Raw genomic sequence first — 25,676 nt, forward strand, 5'->3', positions numbered from 1 at the left:
ACCCCTGAAGTCCAGCTGGTGGAATCCCAGAGCGGCTGACTAGTCCACTGGCAGCAGGAGGAACAGGAAGCTCCACCCTGTTCTGGACTGTGTGCCTTATGTTTCCTGCTCTGTGGCTTGATTTCCTGGAATCCCGACCAGGCTCGACTCTTGGCATCTGACTTGTGGTTCCTAACCTCCAGTTATTCTCCTGCCTCTGACACTCTAGTATTCTGATCCAGCCTGACTCTGGTTCCTAAGTCATGGTTCTGACCTCTAGTTTGTCTTGTGCTTCTGACCTCCTGGTATCCTGACCCAGCCGACTCTTGACTCTGGTCTATTGCGGACTCTATCTCTGCTAGGTCTGGCCTCCCACAACCAGGCCATGACAGTTATATAATTACAAGAGAACCCTCAAACTGCTTTCAAAGAGATATTTAAACACTATGTTGCATATATTATCTTTACCTACGGATGTATTCTTGCTGATATCAATAGCTTTCTCAAGTTCCCACATACAAAACCATTCATTCAGAAAATAAAGATAAAGATAACAACTACACTGTTCATGATTCTCTTCAATGAATTGTATTTTATTCTTGTGGAAAACTGCCCTTTGATTTTCATAATTACTCACCCCTTGAAAAGCTTCTGTCAAAACTTCTGCTTTCTCATTATCAGAACATCTAACTATTTTGTCAGTCCTAGTAAGGCCTGGAATGTGACTCCTCTTGGTCTGAATTCCATTCATTCTTCTAATTTGCCTGTACATTTCTGATGTCTTAGTATCTTTATTTATCTGCCCGCAGTACCTCTTCACATGCTCTTTGATTTTTTTTAATAAGTCTTTGTGCTGTTGCCTTACTTCTTTTACACTTCATTACATCTTCACTATTAATTGCATTTTTTTGCTTTTTCATAGACTTTGTTCCTTTCTTTAACTGACATTTTGCACTCCTCACTTCACCATGGAAGAGAGTTTTTGTTTTGGGGTACTTCAATATCTTAGGTATGGCTAGAGTAGCTGCTGCGATTAATCCTTTTACTATATTGTCATTGAAATTCTCTGTCATCATTCACATAAAGCTTTCTTAAAATTCCAGGTAGGTAATCTTCCATTACATTCAACCTTACCTTGCCCTTGAAAAGTAATATGTCTGGGGAAATGACCACTCCCCATTCCTTCTTCCTTATGTATTTCCTAGCTGCGTCTACTTGCAGTATCTGGTGTTATAATTTCCAGGACTAACCAAGAAAGATTACCTATTCTGCATTAATTTGAGTTGGGGTGTCATTGTTTAAAACCACTACATTGTTTTCATCAACATAACTCTTGAAGGAGTCTGTGTTACGAAGAAAAATTGTATTTGTCTAATTTAAAGTCCATTCTCTGGGCCACACCTTGTGATTTTTAAAATGAAGTGTTTTAACCTGGCCTTTTACTATGGAGAGGCAATAGAGGGGGACCCTCTCTCGAGCTGTCTCCTATCACTTCTGGTGCAGTCCTAATAGCAGCTCTGATGTGACTCGGGAGTGCCCTGAGCAGCTGCTGTACTTTATCTGCTGCAGTGGCTCAGGAGCTCCCTCAATGGCTATTTGCTGCACCTCCAGGGAGGGAGGAGAATGGTTCTGGCTCCTCCATTGCCAGTTTCCCCACCAGGCTATGGGAGCCCCAGGGAAAATACAATAGGAGCTCAACTGGCTGTGCCTAATCCCAGAAAAAACATGGAGTAAAACATGGTTCCCCACTTGCACACAATCACTCAGGCAGTGGGAAAAAGGAAGAAAATCAGAGAACTAACAGCTCTCTGATTCTCTACCACAGCCTGAGCCCCAGCACAGGTTACAGAAGTCCAGGGGCTGCTTTAAGTTGTGTAAACTGGCTATGGTCTCCAAGGAACAATGCACCAGGGGGAAGCTAGAATGCAACTCACTCCAGCTACTCCCCGTCCATGCCCCAGAATCTGTCCTAAAGTACTGAACATAGCTCCTTGATCTATCTGAAATATGTCTGGCACTCAGGCAAAAAGCACAGCTTTGTTGAAAGAGGGCAAGCAAGTGCCAAAGTTAAGGATAACTTGGAAACTGCAGCTAGTACAGAATGTGGATGCCTAATTACTTAGGTTGGTGCCTGGGTCATATTTCTTTCACACACCACAAACTGCACTGGCTTGAAATGTATTTCCAGTGGCAATTTGAAGCATTACGTATAAAGCCCTATATGGTTTGGAGTCCCATTTATCTTTAAAGACCAACTTTCTCCTTGTTCTCTTACCAGACTCTAAAGATCAGATGTGGCATTCAAGCAGACAGTCCACATATGCGCACATCCAGAGGCCGAAATAGGGCAATTCTCCAGGGAAGGTCTAGGACTCTGGAGCTTGCTTTCCCTCTAAGTTCAAGTGGAGGCATAATACTCTTTTTAAGTCTGATCCTGCTTCTTCCTTGTTAGACAACTAGTGTGATACACTGCAATAAACTTTCCTCAGTTTGACACAGCACAAGCACTATGCTAGATTTGTATTTGCAGTTTACTTGAAAATTGAAAACCAGTTATTTAGCTCTCCACAGGGAGTCTAAATTCACATACCAACTGAGTTGGGTGCACACGCTAATGGAGTTTGGATAAATAAAAACAACACAGTCTGAAAGAAGAAGCCTAAAATTAAGTGAGATTAATCCTATTACTGAGAAAACAGGTTTCTATAAATGGAGGAAGAGATGCTAGAGCACAAAAGACCCTGCACACTATTTAAATGAGAAAAAACTGCAACTCTGTTGCAAAGACAAACAAACACACCACACAACTCAAACCCAAGTCCAAGTTACAGCAGAATTTAGTTCTACTGCTCAATATCTACACAGATCATTAGAGTCATGATCCAAAACTGGACTACCCAAATCAATCTTTCCACAGAATTTCACCATGTATACCGAGAACATCAGAACACTACCTCACCACCGTAGAAACAAACATAAAACATAACAACCTGGAATAAATTAGAACTTCTCTAATCCAGATTAACTAATCTTTATATTTTATAATTTGTACCAAGAGGTATCTTCTGCCTACTACTGAGGAATATCAGACACAACATTTTAATAAAGTTTCCTTATTATAAGAATTTGTTACTTTTACAAAATGTAGAAATCATTTGCACATTATGAAACACCATGAAGTACCTGAAAGTAAATTATAATGCATTTTGTGCTACATTATCCATATTTTTCTACTGCATTTATTTACATTCTAAATTGGCAATTTCAATCATTTGCAATAGTTCTCCCAGTTAATTAGCAATGTTCTGCTGTACAGATTTTTCAGAATCCAATCTCAAATTCTTATAATAATGCATAAATATTTCCTAACACACAACCTTATCACGACAGGCTAGCACCCCTCCCCCCAAAAGCAAATAACTCCAACCCCACAACAAACACACACCTCCCCACAACATATTCTATTCCAAAATCATAGAAAAATATAGACACCCATCATCAGCATTGCCCCCACGAAAACCCAAACACAGCACATATCAGTCTTCCCCTACAAAAATCACTCCTATAAACTCATGTGACACCTTCAATGACATTCCTCCTTGCCCTCTTTTTCTGCTGCCTCCCTATACCCCAAGGACTCTCCCACATATTCTGCCCCCTCAAGCTCTACACGCTCTTCCACCTCCTCTTTGCCCTTGGAGCCCTGAGGTCCCATCTTTTTCTCCCCCAAATCTTTGAGTGCCCTTCTTTCACTCTGATGGTTCTCTAGCTCTGAAGTGCTTCCTCCTCCTTGTCTCTCAGATCCCTGAGAACCCTTCCTCCTATCCTTTTACCCCTCTGTGGAATGATAGGCCAATAAAGAGACGGGGGGCTCACTCAGTTGGGCAGAGAGGGTAGAAAGGAAGTGAAGCTGCTCTGCATTCTCTGTGTTTGTGGGCTACAACCAACATGCAGCTGCTATGCATCTGAGAGCAAGAAGCACCAACGTTAGCCAAAGGAAGGATGGCTCTGTGGCGGCACGCCAATCTTCCTGCCCTACCTATGCTACCTGCTGCTCCTCAGGCCAGCAGTATACTCATAGACTCATGAGAACATAAGAACAGCCATACTGAGTCATATTAATGGTCCATCTAGCCCAGTATCCTGTCTTCCAACAGTGGCTAATGCCAGGTGCTTCAGAGGAAATGAACAGAACAGGTAATCATCAAGTGATCCATCCCCGCCCATTCCCAGCTTTTGGCAGAGATTAGGGATGCTTCAGAGCATAGTTTTGCTTCCTTGCCCATCCTGGCTTATAGCCATTTATCTAGTTCTTTTTTAAGCCCTGTTATAGTCTTGGACTTCACAACATCCTTTGGCAAAGAATTCCACAGTTTCACTGTGCGTTATGTGAAGAAATTCTTCCTTGTTTGTTTTAAACCTGATGCCTATTAATTTCATTTGCTGAGCCCCTAATTCTTGTGTTATGAGGAGAAAATAACACTTCCTTATTTACTTTCCCCAACCAGTCATGATTTTATAGACATCTATCATATCCCCCCTTAGTCATCTCTTTTCCAAACTGAAAAGTTCCAGTCTTATAAATCTCTCCTCATATGGAAGCTGTTTCATACCCCAGTCATTTTTTGTTGCCTTTTTCTGTACCTTTTCCAATTCCAATATATCTTTTTTGAGATGAGATGATCAGATCTACATGCAGTATTCGAGATGTGGGCGTACCATGGATTTATATAGAGGCAATATATTTTCTCTTATTATCTATTCCTTTCCCAATGATTCCTAATATTCTGTTAGATTTTTTGACTGCCACTGCACATTGATATTTTCAGAGAATTATCCAGAATGACTCAAAGATCTCTTTCTTGAGTGATAACAGCTAATTTAGACCCATCATTTTATTTGTATAGTTGGGATTATGTGTTCCAATGTGCATTACTTTGCACTGATCAACACTGAATTTCATCTGCCATTTTGTTGCCCAGTTTACTTTGGATTTAACTATCTTGAGTAGTTTTGTATCATCTGCAAATTTTGTCACTTCACTGTTTACCCCTTTTTCCAGATCATTTATGAATATGTTGAAGAATACTGGTCCCAGTACAGACCCCTGTGGGAACTTTAAGGTCATCTAGTTAGTCTAACCTCCTGAACACTGCAGGCCACAAAACCACACCCAACCACTTCTGTAGACCGCATACCTCTAGCTGAGTTATTGAAGTTCTGGAATCATGATTTAAAGACTTCAAGTTACAGAGAATCCAACATTTCCACTACTTTAAATCGCAGGTGACCTGTGCCCCATGCTGCACAGGAAGGCGAACCTCCCCACCCTCCGAGGGTCTCTGCCAATCTGACCCAGGATAAAATTCCATCACGACTCCAAATATGGCGGTCAGCTAGACACTGAGCATGTGGGCAAAACCCACCAGCCAGACACCTGGGAAAGAATTCTCTGTAGTAACTCAGAGCCCTCTCCAACTAGTGTCTCATCACTGGCCATTGGAGATATTTGCTGCTCGCAGTAGCAGATCCGATACTGTAGGCAGTCTCATCATTCCATCCCCTCTAAGCACCCTCTGGCAGCGAGCACACTAGGATCCAAATCGTGAATCCAAGAGCCCTCTCTCAGTTTGGAGCTGGATCAGTGGATTGTGCCGTGAGTGGCACAGTGTCTATTGTGTTTAGCACCTATAGGCTCTAGTCAGGACTGGGGTCCCATTGTACTAGGTGTTGTATTGAAAACACAGCAAAGAGGAAAGAGAAATTAAGCTAAACTCCAAGAATGCTGGTACCTAGCACTCTTGAGGAAGATTTAGTAACAGCCTGGGACTGGAGACTTTTTGGATTTATGGCTAATCCAGCTTACTTGTGGCAGCTTCTCAAAAAAACACAAAGAAAATTCCCATGCCTAATACAACTTCTGAAACCTTAAAAGTACCTCTGAGAACTGTTCAGCTGTTTCTACTTTTCTACTTTTACTTATACATAGTGGGATGGAAACAGTGACATAAACATGAGATTATTATTTAGGCGTGCAAATAGTAGGTATTCACAGTGATCCATAAATGCTATAGGACTATGCAATTAGTTTATATAGATTTCTAAACTGAGACTTATTCAGGAAGTTATGCAATCTAGGGACTGTGGGAAATTCTGGATGCATTGTAATAGAGCACAAGTGGCCAACCTGAGCCTGAGAAGGAGCCAGAATTTACCAATGTATATTGCCAAAGATCCACAGTAATACATCAGCAGCACCCCATCAGCTCCCCCCTGCTCCAGCCCCCAGCACCTCCCGCCCACAGGCAGCCCTGACAGTCAGCACCTCCTGCCTGCTGCAATCAGCTGTTTTGCATGTACAGGAGGCTGGGGGGAGAGAGGGGGGAAGCAGTGAGCACCTGGCAGGCTCGGGGGAAGGGGCAGGGGCCTTGGGGGAAGGAGTGGAGTGGGGGCAGGCCTGGGGCAGACACGGGGTTGAGCAGTGAGCACCCCCCCATCACACTGGAAAGTTAGCGTCTGTAGCTCCAGCCCCGGAGTCAGCGCCTATGCAAGGAGCCGCATATTAACCTCTAAAGAGTTGCATAAGGCTCTGGAGCCACAGGTTGGCCACTCCTGTAATAAAGTAAAAGAGGCACCAGATGTAGAACTTAAGAGAATACCCAGAATACCATAGAACAATTCTTTTGGAATAACTTTCTTAACATGGAGAACAATGGATCATATGCCTATGGTCCGACTATTACAGATGAAGTTTATTATTACAAAAACATTTCTCTCATATAACATTGGATATTAAAAAAAATCTTGTTAAAAATAGTTAAGGACATAAAGGTAAACGGTAATTGGGATAAAGTACAATATGGTTCTACAAACTGTAGATTGTGGCAGACCAACCTGATCTCTTTCTTTGAAAAGATAACTGGTTTTCTAGACAAAGGAAATACAGTAAATCTAATCTACCTGGATTTCAGTAAAACATCTGATACGGTTCCACATGGGAAATTATTAGTTAGATTAACACAAGAGTTGAAAGGTGGATAAGAAACGGGTTAACAGGAGCCTACAGCAGGTAATGTCAGACTGGAGGGAGGTTACTAGTGGTGTACCACATGGATCAGTCTTGGGACCAATCTTATTTAACATTTTCATTAATGACCTTGGCACAAAAAGCAGGAATGTACTAATAAAATCTGAGGATGACACAAAGTTGGGAGGTGTTGCCATTACAGAGAAGGACCAGAATACAGTAAAACCTGCCAAGAGCAACCACTCATGGAAGTTATGGTATGTGTACACTACAAAATTAGGTCGAATTTATAGAAGTCGGTTTTGTAGAAAGCGTTTTTATACACTCGATTGTGTGTGTCCCCACACAAATGCTCTAAGTGCATGTAGTCGGCGGAGTGTGTCCACAGTACCGATGCAACCGTCGACTTCCGGAGCGTTGCACTGTGGGTAACTATCCCACAGTTCCCGCAGTCTCCGCCGCCCATTTGAATTCTGAGTACAAATCCCAGTGCCTGATGGGGCTAAAACATTGTCACGGGTGGTTCTGGGTACATATCGTCAGGCCCCCCAAAACAATCGTTTTGCGCCTTTTTTCTTGAGTTACCTGTGTAGACGCCATACCACGGCAAGCATGGAGCCCGCTCAACTAACCGTCACTGTATGTCTCCTGGGTGCTGGCAGACACAGTACTGCATTGCTACACAGCAGCAGTTTATTGCCTTTTGGCAGCAGACAGTACAGTATGACTGGTAGCCATCATTGACATAGTCCTGGGTGCTCTTTTAACCGACCTTGATGAGGTCTGGGGCGCCTGGGCAAACATGGGAGTGACTCAGCCAGGTCATTTCCCTTTTAAGTTTTGTCTCATGGCGATTGACTCCTACCGGCAGTGCACTGTCTTTTAATCAGCAGCCAGCAGAAGATGATGGACAGCAGTCATTCTGCACCGTCTTCTGCCGAGCACCCAGGAGATGACGATGGCTAGCGGTCGTATTGCACAGTCTGCTGCCAGCAAGATGTATAAAGATAGATGAAGTGGCTCAAAACAAAAAATAGACCAGATTTGTTTTGTATTCATTTTCTCCTCCCTCCCTCCGTGAAATCAACGGCCTGCTAAACCCAGTTTTGAGTTCTATCCTTGAGGGGGCCATTCTGTTTCTTGCAAAGCCACCCCCTTTGTTGATTTTAATTCCCTGTAAGCCAACCCTGTAAGCCATGTCGTCAGTCGTCCCTCCCTCCATCAGGGGAACAGCAGACAATTGTTCCGAGCCTTTTTTCTGTGCAGACACCATACCATGGCAAGCACGGAGCCCGCTCAGATCACTTTGGCAATTAGGAGCACATTAAACACCACGTGCATTATCCAGGAGTATATGCAACACCAGAACCTGGCAAAGCGAAACCAGATGAGTAGGCGACGTCAGCGCAGTGACAAGAGTGATGAGGACATGGACACAGACTTCTCTCAAAGCACGGGACCTGGCAATGTGGGCATCATGGTGCTAATGGGGCAGGTTCATGCGGTGGAACACCGATTCTGGGCTCGGGAAACAAGCACAAACTGGTGGGACCGCATAGTGTTGCAGGTCTGGGATGATTCCCAGTGGCTGCGAAACTTTTGCATGCATAAGGGCACTTTCATGGAACGTTGTGACTTGCTTTCCTCTGCCCTGAGGCGCAAGAATACCAAGATGAGAGCAGCCCTCACAGTTGAGAAGCGAGTGGCAATAGCTCTGTGGAAGCTTGCAATGCCAGACAGCTACCGGTCAGTCGGGAATCAATTTGGAGTGGGCAAATCTACTGTGGGGGCTGCTGTGATGCAAGTAGCCAACGCAAGCAAAGATCTGCTGATATCAAGGGGAGTGACCCTGGGAAATGTGCAGGTCATAGTGGATGGCTTTGCTGCAATGGGATTCCCTAACTGTGGTGGGGCCATAGACGGAACCCACATCCCTATCTTGGCACCGGAGCACCAAGCCGGAAAGTACATAAACCGCAAGGGGTACTTTTCAATAGTGCTGCAAGCACTGGTGGATCACAAGGGACGTTTCACCAACATCAACATGGGATGGCTGCGAAAGGTACATGACGCTCGCATCTTCAGGAACTCTGGTCTGTTTCAAAAGCTGCAGGAAGGGACTTTATTCCCAGACCAGAAAATAACTGTTGGGGATGTTGAAATGCCTATAGTTATCCTTGGGGACCCAGCCTACCCCTTAATGCCATGGCTCATGAAGTCATACACAGGCAGCTTGGACAGTAGTCAGGAGCTGTTCAACTACAGGCTGAGCAAATGCAGAATGGTGGTAGCATTTCCTTTTGGAGTTTAAAAGCGCGCTGGCGCAGTTTACTGACTCGCTTAGACCTCAGTGAAACCAATATTCCCACTGTTATTACTGCTTGCTGTGTGCTCCACAATATCTGTGAGAGTAAGGGGGAGACATTTATGGCGGGGTGGGCGGTTGAGGCAAATCGCCTGGCTGCTGGTTACACGCAGCCAGATACCAGGGCAGTTAGAAGAGCACAGGAGGGCGCTGTGCGCATCAGAGAATCTTTGAAAACCAGTTTCATGACTGGCCAGGCTATGGTGTGAAAGTTCTGTTTGTTTCTCCTTGATGAAATCCCCCATCCCTTGGTTCACTCTACTTCCCTGTAAGCTAACCACCCTCCCCTCCTCCCTTTGATCACTGTTTGCAGAGCCAATAAAGTCATTGTTGCTTCACATTCATGCATTCTTTATTAATTCATCACACAAATAGGGGGATAACCACCAAGGTAGCCCAGGAGGGGTGGTGGAGGAGAGAAGCACCAGGAGGGATGGTGGAAGAGGTAAGGACAATGCCACACAGCACTTTAAAAGTTTAAAACTTTAAAACTTATTGAATGCCAGCCTTCTGTTGCTTGGGCAATTCTCTGGGGTGGAGTGGCTGGGTGGCCGGAGGCCCCTCCACCGTGTTCCTGGGCGTCTGGGTGAGGAGGCTATGGAACTTGGGGAGGAGGGTGGTTGGTTACACAGGGGCTGGAGCAGCGGTCTGTGCTCCAGCTGCCTTTCCTGCAGCTCAGCCATACACTGGAGCATATTAGTTTTATCCTCCAGCAGCCTCAGCATTGAATCCAGCCTCCTCTCATCACGCTGCAGCCACCTTTCAGCTTCAGCCCTCTCTTCAGCCCGCCACTTACTCTCTTCAGTCCGCCACCTCTCCTCTCGGTCATTTTGTGCTTTCCTGCACTCTGACATTGTCTGCCTCCACGCATTCGTCTCTGCTCTGTCAATGTGGGAGGACAGCATGAGCTCAGAGAACTTTTAATCGCGAGTGCGTTTTTTTTGCCTTCTAATCTTCGCTAGCCTCTGAGAAGGAAAAGATCCTGTGATCCTTGAGACACATGCAGCTGGTGGAGAAAAAAAAAAGGACAGTGGTATTTAAAAAGACACATTTTATGGAACAATGGATACACTCTTTCAGGGTAAACCTTGCTGTTAACATTACATACATAGCACATGTGCTTTCGTTCCAAGGTCGCATTTTGCCTCCCCCCTCCGCGTGGCTAGCCCCTCACCCCTCCCCGTGGCTAACAGCAGGGAACATTGCTGTTCAGCCACAGGCAAACAGCCCAGCAGGAACGGGCACCCTGAATATCCCGTTAAGAAAAGCACCCTATTTCAACCAGGTGACCATGAACGATATCACTCTCCTGAGGATAACACAGAGAGATAAAGAACGGATGTTGTTTGAACGCCAGCCAACATGCAATGCTTTGTTCTACAATGATTCCTGAGTACGTGTTACTGGCCTGGAGTGGTGAAGTGTCCCACCATGGTGGATGGAATAAGGCTGCCCTCCCCAGAAACCTTTTGCAAAGGCTTCGGGAGTACATCCAGGAGAGTCGCGAATGCCAGGGCAAATTAATCATTAAACATGCTTGCTTTTAAACCATGTTTAGTATTTTAAAAGGTACACTCACCAGAGGTCCCTTCTCTGCCTGCCGGGTCCAGGAGGCAGCCTTGGGTGGGTTCAGGGGGTACTGGCTCCAGGTCCAGGGTGAGAAACAGTTCCTGGCTGTTGGGAAAACCGGTTTCTCCGCTTGCTTGCTGTGAGCTATCTACAACCTCCTCCCCATCATCTTCCTCGTCTTCAAAACTTCCGTGTTGCCTCCATCTCCATTGAAGGAGTCAAACAATATGGCTGGGGTAGTGGTGGCTGAACTCCCTAAAATGGCATGCAGCTCATTATAGAAGCGGCATGTTTTGGGCTCTGACCCGGAGCGGCCGTTTGCCTCTCTGGTTTTCTGGTAGGCTTGCCTCAGCATCTTAAGTTTCATGCGGCACTGCTTCGGGTCCCCGTTATGGCCTCTGTCCTTCATGGCCTGGCAGATTTTGACAAATGTTTTGGCATTTCGAAAACTGGAACGTAGTTCTGATAGCACGGATTCCTCTCCCCATACAGTGATCAGATCCCGTACCTCCCGTTCGGTCCATGCTGGAGCTCTTTTGTGATTCTGGGACTCCATCATGGTCACCTCTGCTGATGAGCTCTGCATGATCACCTGCAGCTTGTCATGCTGGCCAAACAGGAAATTGAAATTCAAAAGTTCGTGGGCCTTTTCCTGTCTACCTAGCCAGTGCATCTGAGTTTAGAGTGCTGTCCAGATCGGTCACAATGGAGCACTCTGGGATAGCTCCCGGAGGCCAATACTGTCTAATTGTGTCCACAGTACCCCAAATTCTACCCAGTGAGGCTGATTTCAGCGCTAATCCCCTTGTCAGGGGTGGAGTAAGGAAATTGATTTTAAGAGCCCTTTAAGTCGGAAAAAAGGGCTTCGTCGTGTGGACGAGTGCAGGGTTAAATCAATTTAATGCTGCTAAGTTCGACCTCAACTCCTAGTGTAGACCAGGGCTTAGCAAAAATGGTCGCTTGTAAGCAGTGGTCTCTCTTTAAAGATTTGCTACCTTCAGAGCTGGGCAGCCAGACAGCAGTGGTTGCTGGCCAGATTCCCTGCTCTGAACGCAGTGCCGCCGCAAGCAGCAGCACAGAAGTAAGGAAGATCATGTGTCCTACAGGTTTGTTTTTATGGATGGAGTAACAAAATATGGTTGCTGGTTGCAGACGACAGGTGGTCACTCCTCACAGTTAAATTATAGGAGGAAAACATTCTGTGGCCTCTGCAGGTAGTCACTCGTGATAGGTGGTCTCTCTTCAGAAGTGGTCGCTAAGGCACATTTTACTGTATCACACAAGAAGATCTGGAAGACCTTGAAAACTGGACTAATAGAAATGGGATGAAATTAAATAGTGCAAGATCATGCACTTAGGGACTAACAACGAGAATTTTTACTATAAACTGGGGGTTTATCAGTTGGAAGGGGGAAGAGGAGAAAAAGTTGGGTGTACTGGTTGATCACAGGATGACTATGAGCCACCAATGTGATGTGGCCATGAAAAAGGCTAATGCAAACCTAGAATGCATCAGGCGAGGTATTTCCAGTAGAGATAGGGAAGTGTTACTGCCATTATAAAAGACACTGGTGAGGCCTTATCTGGAATACGGTATGCAATTTTGGTCTCCCATTTTAAGAAAAATGAATTCAAACTGAAACAGGTGCAGAGAAGGGATACTATAATGAGCAGAAGAATGGAGAACCCACCTTGAGAGGAGACTTAAGAAACTTGGCTTGTTTAGCTTAACCAACTGAAGGCTGAGGGGAAATACGGTTGCTCTCTGTAAATACAACAGAGGGATAAACAACAGGGAGGGAGAGGAGTTATTGAAGTTAAGGATCAGTGTGGGCAAAAGAAAAAAGGATATAAACTGTCCATCAAGAAGTTTAGGCTTGAAAGTAGGTGAAGGTTTCACCATGAACAGCCTTCAAAGGGGCAAAACACGTACCTGGTTACAAGCTAGATAAGTTTATGGAGGGGATGGTATGATGAGCTTGCCTACCGTGGCATGTGGCCCATCTGTGATTGCTAGTAGCAAGTATCTCCAACAGCCAGAGATGGGGCAATAGATGGAAAGGGCTCTGAGTTACTACAATGAATTCTTTTCTGGGTGTCTGGCTGGAGGGTCTTGCCCACATGCTCAAGATCTAATTCATCACCAGGAATTTTCTTCCAGGTCAGATTGGCAGAGCCCGTGGGGTTTTTTTTGCTCTCCTCTACAGCATGGGTCACTTGCTGGTTTGAACTGGAGTAAATGGTGGATTCTCTGTCACTTGAAGTCTTTAAATCATGATTTGAGGACATCAGTAACTCAGCCAGAGGTTAGGCGTCTATTACAGGAGTGTGTGGGTGAGTTTCTGTGGCCTGAGATTACAGGTGGTCAGACTGGATAATCACAATGGTCCCTTCTGACCTTAAAGTCAATGAGTCTACATGCATGCCTCAGTCCCCTGTCTCCCAAGCAAGACCACAGACACTAAAAAGGTTCAAATGGAGCCTGTAGATTCCAGCATGGATAAAATGTCCTAATTCAACAAAGTTTGGGGAAAATGCAGAGGTTCTCTATGGGGTCAAAAATTTGGGTGTAAATGGGAATGTTGTCTAGCTTATTCCACTTTGATATTGTGCAAGAACAGGCTCATCCCATCAATTTTGATCACATATAAGAAATTGAGTATTTATTTGCACACAGCAGGGGGAAAGAGGTATGCAGAAGAAAGAGATGATGTTTCTGGCCAAAAAAATCAAAGTGTCAGAGGAATATTCCAGGGAGGTGCAAGTAGCACCATTCAACCAGGGACTAAGGTTAATCCTAATATAAGAGTGAGCCACTCTCCTATTGACTTTGGGAATTGCACCTGCTTACCTCAGGGAAAGCATGAAACCCAAGAGTGTTGGGAAAATCCACTCAGGTGTATATTAAAGTAGGAGGACTGCCTCATATTACATTAATATTAATAGATTTTTAGCTGCTTTCCCAGCCTCAGAATTTTTGCAGTGGAACTTACTGCTTGTATGGCCTCTTCCTGGTCACCTCCAGTCTTTTTCCTGCTACAACTCCCTCTCTTCCTCCTCCTCAGTGTACAAACTATACCCAGTTTGCAGGCTAAAATAATAGCAAGTTGGTGCACGTTGCCCTATTTTGTTACTTACCATGATTTTCTTATCAGCTTACATCCAACAACTAACTTTCACCACCTCTGTACTTTGCTTATAAGTAGTTCTATACAATTCTGCATTGTATGTATGATACCTACATCAAGAGACGCTATGTCCCCAGGGCCGAAGAGTGCATAAAATATTTGTGAGGAAGACCAGACATGCATTAAGTGTCAGGATGTCAGCACATTTAGAAAGAGGTCAGAGAACAACAAAAATTATTAAGGAAAGCAACACATAATGAAAAACTATAAGAAATAAAATATAGATAGATAGGCTAAATGATTACTAAAGTTTGGGAGAAAATGTTTGTGACATATTCTTCATAGTGATATTATGATATGATTATGACATAATTATTATGTATTTTATGCAAGATAAGTCATGTGAGGTGTCCTGGGAAAAGTTACGATTTGCTGAATATGAGTATCCTATTTGTATGCATATATCATTTTTGTATCTGAAGTCATGAATATTGACTATATACCTACATTTCAAATGTAGTTACACCTGGGTAACGCCCATTAGACAAGATGCTTTCAGTCTAGACAGTGGGTTGGGAAGGGCCTATTCAGGGCAGTGGGCCATTAGGAAAAAAACAATATGCCTTAGGAGCAACTTATTTCCCACCTGGTGATGAACCTTCCTGGGAACACTCCAAACAGCCTGTGAGTAATGGCTGCTATGACCCTACAAGGCCATGTGCTCAGATCACATGCCGGACTCCTTGGGATGTCAGTATTTTTCCACAGACTGTTCTGGGAACCAAGCTTTGAAACAAAAGGTTCCCGCTATATGCAAAAGCTATATAAGGCAGGGTATGACATCATCTGGTGTTCTTCATTCCCCACATAAGAGGACTCCTGGAAACACCTGAGGAACAAAGACTGAACTGGGGGAAGTGCTGGACCCAGGCTAAAGGGATTTCTAGCCTGCGAATGAAACACCTGGGGATTCCAAGCTTTAAAGCAAGTGCAGCTTGTCCCTTAAGAATCTGTGGCCTGCTTGTATCATCTCTTAGAGTGAGAATCTGCTAATTCATATCCAATCAATTTAGTATATTAAGCTTAGTTTGTGTTTTTTTTCTTTGCTAGGTAATCTGCTTCAATCTGTTTGCTATCACTTATAATCACTTAACATTTATCTTTTGTAGTTAATAAACTTGCTTTTGCTTTATCTAAACCAATGAGTTGATGTGAAGTGTATGGGAATCTTAGCTCAGGGGCAAAGGCTGTTGCATATTCCTCTCCACATTGAGGGAGGGGGTGAACTTTCTGAGCTTACACTGTACAGTTTCCTGTGCAGTGCAAGACAGTACAATTTTGGGCTTATACTGCAGAGGGGCTGCACGCCTGGGGAGTTGGGAGTTGCCTTAGCTGTAGCCTTTCCATTGTTGATTCATTGAAGAAGCTGGACAGAGAGCCTGTAGCTAGGTGTGGCCCCACCTGTATGAAGGCTGGTAAAAGTGCAGAGTGGAGGGCTTTTCAGCTTGTCACAGCAATACAGTGTGAGAGGGAGCCCAAGCTGGTGGATTGGGGGGGGGATTAGTGGTATCCCAGTCCCAGGTGGCACCCTGGGGAGAACCCATCACAGTGTAAACTACCCATAAGTATCTGAAGGGTAGAAACTTCAAGAGGGAGAGAAATTGTGTTGGGCAGTTCAAGTGATATAAAGGAGTCATTACATGAAATAAGTCATAGGAAAATGTAATCTACAAATTAGGAACAATTTCCTAACAGGGAGATCTCTTCAGGTTATGGACCAGGCTCCAAAACGGAAGCAGTGGAAAAATAATTTTTTTGGTTCATTTAAAACTGAAAAATAATTGAGTAATAACGCTGTACTGGATATATATTGAAAGGTCTTTTCCAGCTCTAATTTCTATGAGCCATATTCTCCTATCCATTCTACATTACAGATTTCTTATCAGCTGTGGAGATCTCTGTTGATATGAAGGGAGTAAATGGAGAATGTGTAATAAAGAGCCTCAAGTGTAGATCAGAGAGGAGAAATTTGACCTAGAAATACTAAGCTTCACTTTCTAACCAATTTCTTTGCTAATTCAGGCTTTATTTTCCCCCTTAGTTCCCCTTAGGTCCCAATACATTTAATTATAATTTTTATCAAAAAATAAGACTAAAGCAGGAGCAGTTTGTGTTTAATTTGCTTTGTATGATAGTTAAATACATCTCCACTGGACAAAGCAGTGATCTTCCTAAGAAGCTTAATTATTAAAAGCTCCATGCTGAATATATTTGCAGTCTTGCTTTTCTTATTTTTCAGACATACAGAAAATTGCTAAAACCAAAACCAAAGAAAAAATATTCAACACTTCCCAAAAAGCTCAATAGCTCTGAGTGCAAATGAGGAAAAAACAAACAGTGAGACCTACTCTTGATTCTGCTGTCCATTTCTATTTTCGTTGGCTCTTGAGCTGCTGTAGCTGGAGGTAATTTCTTCCCAACAGTCTGAAATAAATAAATTATTCCTCTTTAAAACCTTTATTTTCCCAGTTAAAGCTTTAGCAACAGTGCAGAAATCATGAGCAAAAAAATAAAAGGGGGGGGGGAGAAAAAGTTACATTAAAGGGACATGGACAACTTGAAATCTAGTCAGTTTGCAGGGGGAGAAAAAAGAAAAAGGTAAAAAAGGGGTTGGGGGAGAAAAAAGAAAAAGGTAAAAAGATTTCAAAGTAGTACTCCTACCCTAAATGCCTCTGTCAATTTGTGTGTGATTTTACAGTCACATTTTCCTGTTTTTAAAAATACTTTCCTCTTCAATGTTGCTGTGTGAAAGACCCACAGAAACAAGATGGGTAAATGGATTATACAGGGAAACTGACTTTACAAAGTGCTGCCAAACGAAGAAATAACGTGGAAAAAAAAAGAAAAAAAAATCCTCCAATTTCCTTCTATTATACTAGTATTAGGTGTAACAAGTAACAATAGGCGGTAAACAAATTTCAGACATAAATGTGCTTTTTAAGTGGACAGCGTCCCTTTTTGTCATTTTAAGTACATATATTATCTAGTTTACCAAGCAGTATAATAATGCATCATCATCAGTGTTAGACAGCTAAGCTGAAGGAACAGTATGCACACACTGCACAACCATTATTTTTCTTCACTGACCGTGATCTTTATAAATGTACATTTTTTACTTTTAATTTTGTAAATATATTATTCTAACCTACAATGAAAATTATGCCCCTGGAAAGCCTGGTAATATCTATGGTCAAGGATCTGGCTACTTTTATTGTTTGTATAACCATGGCACCTAGGAGCCCCCAGTCATGGGCCAGAACCCCACTGTGCTAGGTCAGTGGTTCTCAACCTATTTACCATTGTGGGCCACAGGCTGAGAAACACCGTGCCAAACACACACTGGCCTGACCAGCCCTGTGCTGCCAGGGTACCCCTTCTCTTTGGGGGAAGACCCACACCACACCGATCCCCTGCCCAGTGCCCCCCGACTCCCTATGCCCAGCACTCCCCTGCCCAGAGACACCCCCCTCAGACTCCTGTGACCACACCAACCCCCTGCTAAGACTCCCCACAGACCCATATGCCCAGCACCCCCCCCCGGCCCAGAGACACCTCCACAGAGCAGGGCCAGGAGCGGAGCCACACCCCTAGTTCCTGAGCCTATGCTGCCCAGCACCCCCCACAAACCCCCCACTGCCCCACATTCTCTCACTTCCCAGAACCCCCTAACTCCCTCTCCCCTCCCACCCCCCGCAAGAGACCCACTCTCCCGTGCCCTGCCCCCCAGCCACACTCACCGGCCCTGCTGGGAGATGACTGTGTTTGCCGGGCTGAGCTGGCAGCACAGCCATGGATCGCTCTGGCCCCTGGGGAGCAATGCAAATAGTCATGCTGGAGCAGGAGTGGGGCCTCCCCAGGCTGGGCTCCCTCAGCACCCACTTGCCTGGCAGGGCCCCCTGCATTGGACTGCTGAGCTCTTCCCCTGCCACAGGGGGCTGCTTAGCCTTCCCTGCTGGCAGAAGCACTCCAGCAGGGCTGCCTGCCGCCATTTCCCCATCAGCCGTCCCCGTCTCCTGCCAGAAAGGAGGAGCAGCAAGCTTTGCATTTTTTTTTTTAGTGCATAATTGGGCTGCGGGTTGAGAACCACTGTGGTAGGTGCTGCACAAACACAGAACAAAAAGACAGTCCCTTCCCCAAAGAACTTTCAATCTAACTATAAGACAAGAGACAACAGATGGATGTAGACAGATGGGGAAGTAAAAGTAAAACGAGACAATACTGGTCAGCAAGGCAGACAGTGATATTAGTGTACCAGCAGCTTAACCATTTTTTATAGGCCTTATGGAGAGTTTTGAGACGGATTTGAAGGAGGCTAATAAGGTAGTTCGTGGATGTTTGAGGAGAGCTCCTCTCACGCATGAAGGGCAGCATGGGAGAAAACACAAGGGTGCTTGTTTGAAAATTTAACAAGTGGGGCAATGGAGGTTGTCATCCTGAGCTGATCGGAGCCAGGAGTTAACATTTGACACTGAATGAGAGATGCTAGTTAGGGTGGGGATAGGCCATGAAGGGCCTTTGAAGTAAAGACAAACAAGCTTGTGTTTGACGCAATAGAGCAGGGACTCAAAGAGAGGGCTGATATTGCCGACATGGCAGGCTAGGAAAATGATCTTTGTAGCAACATTCTGAATGGATATTAGTGAGGCAAAACTGCATTTGTCAAGGCCAGAGAAAAGGATATTGCAGAAACCAAAATGATGAGAGACTGGATGAGAGTTTTATCTGTATGGATGGTTGGGAAAAACCATATCTTAGAGATGTTATGCAGAAAGGATTTGCAAGATTTAGACATAACCTGGATACAAGAAAATAGAGAGGTCTAAGTTGAAGATGATGCCCAGGTTACTGGCCTGAGTGACAAGCAGGATGGTGGTATTGTCCACAGTGACTGAGAAAGGAAGTGGTGGGGAGGGGAGGGGAATTAAGAGCTGTGCTTGGCCATGTTGTACTAGAGCTGATAGCTAGACATTCATGAGGTGATGTCAGAGAGACGGGTTGAGATTTTAGGTCTGGAGTAGAGAAGTAGATCTGTCAGTCACCAGCATAGAGTTGGTAATTGAATTTGTCTGTGGGTGAGATTATTCAGTCATAAGGTGAAGAAGGAGAAAAGAAGGGGACCAAGGACAGAGCCCCGTGGAACCCCCATAGAAAGCTGGAGGAAGGATGGGGTGGATTCTCCAAATGATACACTGAAAGATCAATTAGAGAGGTAGGATCGGAACAGAAGAGGATAGTCACAAAAGCCAAGAGAGGAAAACATTTCAAGAAGAGGAGCATGGTTGCCTGTGAGGAAGGAGGCTAACAGGCCAAGCAGGATGAGGAGGGACTGCTAGTTCTGAGATTTGGCTAGGACAAGTTCATCAGAGACATTGGCAAGAGCAGTCTAAGGCAGAAGATGGACTGGAGATGGTCTAGGATAGAACTGGAGGAGATGAACTCCAGACAGCAATAGTAGACAATACATTCAATGGGCTGAGAGATTAAAGGGAGAAAGAAGATGGAGCGGTCGTTCGAGAGGCAAGTGTGGTCACGGATGGCTACATACTTCCCCACCACTTGGAATAGTATATATTTCCATATCAAAAACTCATCTATGGTTCTGCATCAAAAACAGGTTGGGGCTATAGTGGAGCACATGATTTAAATCAGAAGCACCAACTTTGTGATTTCCCCCAGAGTGCTGGCCCCCCGGTCCACCCCTTTCCCAAAGCCACCACCCAGCCTCTTCCCACCCCCGCTCTGCCTCTTCCTGCCCCCGCTCCTCCCGCATGCCACTGAACTGCTGATCGCTGGGGGCAGGAGGGAGGAGCTGATCCGCGGGGCTTCCAGTGGGTTCTAAGCTATTTTTTTTCCCACGGGTGCTCCAGCACAAGTACAGTGTAAGTCACCCTAGCTCCAACAAGAGAGTCAAGGGATTTTTCACATTTTTTTTTGTAATGAGAACATTACTGAAACAATTAGGAAGAAAGAAATATTTTGGTATCCATATGCTTTTTTTTTTTTTTTTTAAACACACCATGGGTGAATCATTGACTATACGCTAAAACTAAAAACAAAAACAAAAAAAACCCCAACCAAAAAACCCATCCTTTTTTTGAGTTTAGCTCATGGAAAAATGTATGTATGACTAGAAACAACAGTTAATAACAAACGTTAACTAACTGAACACAAGATGAAGCTAGTGCATTCCAGACTTACGGGGTGAACTGGACTGGTGAGCTTCCTTCCCTCCTTCCTTGGAGGGAAGGGAGAAAGGAAGGAAAAAGAATGGCCCAAACACCACTGTCTGTTTTACTGAAAGGTCAGCCGGAAACAAAGCAGCCCCTGGCCACTTGCTCTTTGCTCAGGACAGGAGGTAGGAGAGCAGAGTGGCACAAGATACCACTTTCTTTTGTAGAAGGGGAGGAAAGAAGCCGAGCCAGGCACGCTTTTTCTTAAAAAGATGGAAGATGAGAAACTGGCCCCCATAGATGTTTTACCCAGCGGGGAGAGGGGGAAAGGAACAGAGTAGCATACATGGAGAAGAGTTGCTGGGAGGTCAGGATGCCCTGCAACATGATCTGGTATCTGCCAGACTCATTTATTTGGGGAAGAGCAGGGAGGTCCCAGAACTCAACAACAAGGAGAGGATGAGCCCAGAATTCATTGATGTGTGTGTCAAAATTAGGGAACGTTACAAATGAAGTTTTTGAAGGGCAACGGAAATGTTTAATCGGTGATGCGGAGGGGAGGGCAGGGCCCGTTGATTTACTAGGGAGAGGAAGTGAAGCTATAACAATGTTAAGTACATAAATTTGCCTTTAGATAGGCATGTCCTGGCAGCACAGGTACTTTCCACTTATGCCTCTAGTCCTCCAGTGAAAGGCATTCAGGAAACTTTACGCAATTTGTACATACTAATACCTCTCTTCTTATTGAAAGCTTGATTCAATTGCCTTTGAGTATATTTGGGTACATAGTATCTCCATTTCTTTTTATTCTGAATATCAATAAAACTTGAATTGTTAACTTAAAAATAGATATAAGGTCAGTTTCCTCCAGTGTTTGAGACACAGGATCCTCTCTGTTCCAACATAGTCAACACTCTGACTGTTTATTAGGTTTTCAGAAGAATAAAACATACAGCCAACCAAGGACATGTCTGAGAAGAATCCCACAGCAGGTGTTTCTTTCACAGTTACCAATCTATAGTAAGTGAAAGGACAGAAAAGGAGTCCAGAAGAAAGATAAATCCCCCTCCCCTGCTATTTGGGCCAGAGTTCCTGCTGTCGGCTTTCTGATTTGTCTTTATGTCATCCTAGGCCCCTTCCTAGGGAAAGTTGGCAGGTCAAGTACCTCCTGAGGTCATCGGCAGGTAACAAGGACTAAGCAAATCCAACTTTCTAATTCCTGCTGATCCTGGACACATCCCTGTAGTAGTGGGTTTTCTTTCCAGAGACCAGCTCACAAAGGTTGCTTTTGGTCCAGATAGTTTCTCCCCTTCTCAACGCCAAAGACCAACATACCCTACCACACTCTCTTTCACCTCTAAATAGGAGAGTTAGGCATTTTACTAAGTGTGGGAGCTGTCATGATCCCTGGGTAAGCTGGTCCATCTGAGACTCTTCTCCAGTCTCCGAGTTCACCTCTTTCAAGCGGCAGTCCCAAGCCTTCATTTCTCTTTCAGGTTGGCCCTCGCAATACAACCACTCTTAAGAACATAAGAACGGCCATACTGGGTCAGACCAAAGGTCCACCTAGCCCAGTATCCTGTCTTCAGACAGTGACCGATGCCAGATGCCCCAGAGGGAATGAACAGAACAGCTAATCATCAAGTGATCCATCCCCGGTTGCCCATTCCCAGCTTCTGGCAAACAGAGGCTAGGAACATCATCCCTTCCCATCCTGGCATCAATAGCCATTGATGGATCTATCCTCCATGAATTTATCTAGCTCTTTATTGAACCCTGTTATGGTCTTGGCCTTCATAACATCCTCTGGCAAGGAGTTCCACAGGTTGACTGTTCGCTGTGTGAAGAAATACTTCCTTTTGTTTTAAACCTGCTGGCTATTAATTTCATTTGGTGGCCCCTAGTTCTTGTGTTATGAGGAGTAAATAACACTTCCCTACTTACTTTCTCCACACCCTTCACGACTTTATAGATCTCTGTCATATCCCGCCTTAGTCATCTCTTTTCCAAGATGAAAAGTTCCAGTCTTCTTAATCTCTCCTCGTATGGCAGCCGTTCCATACCCCTAATCATTTTTTTGCCCTTTTCTGAACCTTTTCCAATTCCAATATATCTTTTTTGAGATGGGGCGACCACATCTGCACACAGTATTCAAGATGTGGGCATACCATGGATTTATATAGAGGCAATATGATATTTTCTGTCTTATTCTCTATCCCTTTCTTAATGATTCCCAACATTCTGTTCGCTTTTTTGACTGCGTTGAGTGAATGTTTTCAGAGAACTATCCATAATGACTCCAAGATCTCTTTCTTTAGTGGTAACAGCTAATTTAGACTTATTTTTATTGTAATTTTTTATGTATAGTTGGGATTATGTTTTCCAGTGTGCATTACTTTGCATTTATTAACATTGAATTTCATCTGCCATTTTGTTGCTCAGTCACGCAGTTTGGAGAGATCCTTTTGTAGCTCTTTGCAGTCTGCTTCGGACTTAACTATCTTGCGTAGTCTTGTGTTATGTGCAAATTTTGCCACCTCACTGTTTACCCCTTTTTTCCAGATCATTTATGAATATGTTGAATAGGACTGGTCCCAGTACAGACCCCTGAGGGACACCACTATTTACCTCTCTCCATTCTGAAAACTGACCATTTATTCCTATCCTTTGTTACGATCTTTTAACCAGTTACCAATCCATGAGAGGACCTTCCCTCTTTCCCATGACAGCTTGTTTTGCTTAAGAGCCTTTGGTGAGAGACCTTATCAAAGGCTTTTTGAAAATCTAAGTACACTAAATCCACTGAATCCCCCTTGTCCACATGCTTGTTGGCCCCCTCAAAGAATTCTAGTAGATTGGTGAAGCATGATTTCCCTTTACAAAAACCATGTTGACTCTTTCCCAACAGATTATGTTCATCTATGTGTCTGACAATTTTGCTCTTTACCATAGTTTCAACCAGTTCGCCCGGCACTGAAGTCAGGCTTACCGGCCTGTGTCAGGATCACCTCTGGAGTCCTTTTTAAAAATTGTTGTTACATTAGCTATCCTCCAGTCATTTGGTACAGAAGCTGATTTAAATGATCAGTTACAGATGACAGTTAGTAGTCCTGCAATTTTACATTTGAGTTCCTTCAGAACTTTTGAGTGAATACCATCTGGTCCTCATGACTTATTACTCGGGCTGTCAATTAACTGCCATTAGCACACAGCACAATTAATGCGTTAATTTTTTAAATGTGCATTAATCGCAGACCCTCTGGGTGGGAGGGCAGCATGAGCTCGCCCGACCCACCCCATGCCGGCTCCCCACCCTGAGCTTCGCACTGCCCAGGGTGAGGTCTCCCCCTCCCAGCCCTGTGCCACTCGCAGCTGGGGCTGATCCCCACACCCCAACCCGAGCTCTGCGCCTCCCCCAGCTGAGGCTGATCCCCTCCTCCCCCAGCTCTGCGCCTCCCCCAGCTGAGGCTGATCCCCTCCTCCCCCAGCTTTGGGCCTCCCCCAGCTGAGACTGATCCCCCTCCCCCCAGCTCTGCACTGCCCAGGGGTCAGCTCTGAAGCCAGCATTGCCCGCCAGCAGCAAATTTCTCCAGTTTCCTGCTGGCAGGCACTGTTGCCTACAGCTGACCCGCAGGCAGCAGCTGCCTCTCTCTGCTCTGCCTTGCAGCTGGGACAAATGCCCAGGTTTGGCGAAAAAGTTGGGACGGCCAGGACAGAGCTGAAAAAGGGAACTGTCCTGGCCAAAACGGGCCATATCGGCACCTTAGCCAGCCCGGGCCCTATTGTTCCCGGCCGGCCCCTCACTCCCGGGACCAATCCCCCTGTGTCGTGCCCTATTGCCTCTAGCTGGCCGCTCGCTCCGGGGGTACCCCACCGAGAACATGGGCCTGGCGAGCTCAGCCTCCCTGCACCAGCCTCCCTGCAGTATGAGGAGTCCCTGAGGTAAAATCCACCCTTCTTTGCAAACAAGGGCTCACTCAGCTGAAGGGAGCCCACCTAGCTCAGTAAAAGGAGGCTAGCTGTTCTTCAAATTATTTTTTTGGCCTTCCTAATGATATTTTTACACTTCATTTGCCAGAATTTATGCACCTTTCTATTTTCCTCACTAGGATTTAACTTCCACTTTTTAAAGGATGCCTTTTTCATCTCTTACTGCTTCTTTTACTTTGTTGTTTAGTCACAGTGGCACTTTTTTGGTTCTCTTACTATGTTTTTTAATTTGGGGGGTACATTTAAGTTGAGCCTCTTCAATTACATCTCAGGGTTACACCCTTCCCTGCACTTGCCAACCATAATAACTAGCAGGCCCAACGGACTTGGCACCTGCAAGAGTTTCCCTTTGGGAGTCTGTGGACAGCAGTAGTATTATTACCCATTTATGACCTTAGTGGTAAGTCAAATTCAGGATGTTGTGGGTTGTTTCCATTACAAAGATAAACTGGTGATGGAGTTAGGCATTTTTGATGCAATCCTGTTTACTTACAAGGAATGCATAAAGTCCAGTTTCCCTGAACACTGCAGGAATCGAACAATGAAAGACAGTGTCTTTGCTCAGAGTTCCAAGCCCCCTTCCAGTCAGCATTATCCCAAAAGCGCTCTCAGGGCCATGCTCCCGGGGCTTGTTCTGACTAAGTCCTTTTTTTCTCCTGCTTCTCTGGTGTATTTTCCTCCTCCTCACAAACGCATAAAAACAGACCGCTCCACCAATCAATGACTTTTCCCCTGCATTTGCTGCATCAGTCCTCAAGAAACCCCTCAGTCAACATAGCATAACTTCTGCTCAGTCTTGCCATGAGGGTCTATGTTTTGGGCAGCGGCCCTGCTTGTTTCAGCTATTACTAAACAAAGACGCATTTAACTACTCCTTCATTTAGCCTGAATGGAAGGATAGCTGTTACACCCACTAGCTTTTTCAAAATGAAGTATGATTTATATCACCAAAAGATGCACTCCCAGGAATGGGTTTAAAATAACACAGATCTGTGCACATACTGTCATACTTTGGTTGGCATAACTAGGGTCCTACCAAATTCCACTTTGGTCAATTTCATGGTCATAGGATTTAAAAAATCGTAAATTTCATGATTTCAGCTATTTAAATCTGAAATTCCATGGTGTTGTAATTGTAGGGGTCCTGACGCAAAAAGGTGTTGTGGGAGGGTTGCAAGGTTATTGGAGGGGAGGTTGCAGTACTGCTACCATTACTTCTGCATTGCTGCTGGCAGCGGTGCTGCCTTCCGAGCTGAGTGGCCGGAGAGTGGCAGCTGCTGGCCGGGAGCCCAACTCTGAAGGCAGAGCTGCCGCCAGCAGCAGCGCAGAAGTGAGGATGGCATGGTCTGTTATTGCCACCCTTACTTCTGCACTGCTGCCTGCAGAGC

At 44.9% G+C, this 25,676-nt stretch overlaps 1 protein-coding gene across 13 annotated transcripts in view; it reads right to left on the reverse strand.

The window, feature by feature from the left end:
* The window catches only part of SH3KBP1 (SH3 domain containing kinase binding protein 1), a 352,898-nt gene that overhangs the window by 78,430 nt on the left and 248,792 nt on the right, over positions 1-25,676 (reverse strand). For 12 of the 13 annotated variants that reach the window (XM_043537957.1, XM_037901491.2, XM_043537958.1 and 9 more), the window contains one exon: positions 16,477-16,552. In XM_043537957.1, coding sequence (XP_043393892.1) covers positions 16,477-16,552 — 76 coding nt within the window. Of the gene's footprint in view, positions 1-16,476; positions 16,553-17,865; positions 18,251-25,676 lie in introns of those variants that run through there. The other variant, XM_037901505.2, reaches the window with a different exon arrangement.

The sequence above is a fragment of the Chelonia mydas genome, chromosome 1 (genome assembly GCF_015237465.2).
Source record: "Chelonia mydas isolate rCheMyd1 chromosome 1, rCheMyd1.pri.v2, whole genome shotgun sequence".
Taxonomy (NCBI): Eukaryota; Metazoa; Chordata; order Testudines; family Cheloniidae; genus Chelonia; species Chelonia mydas.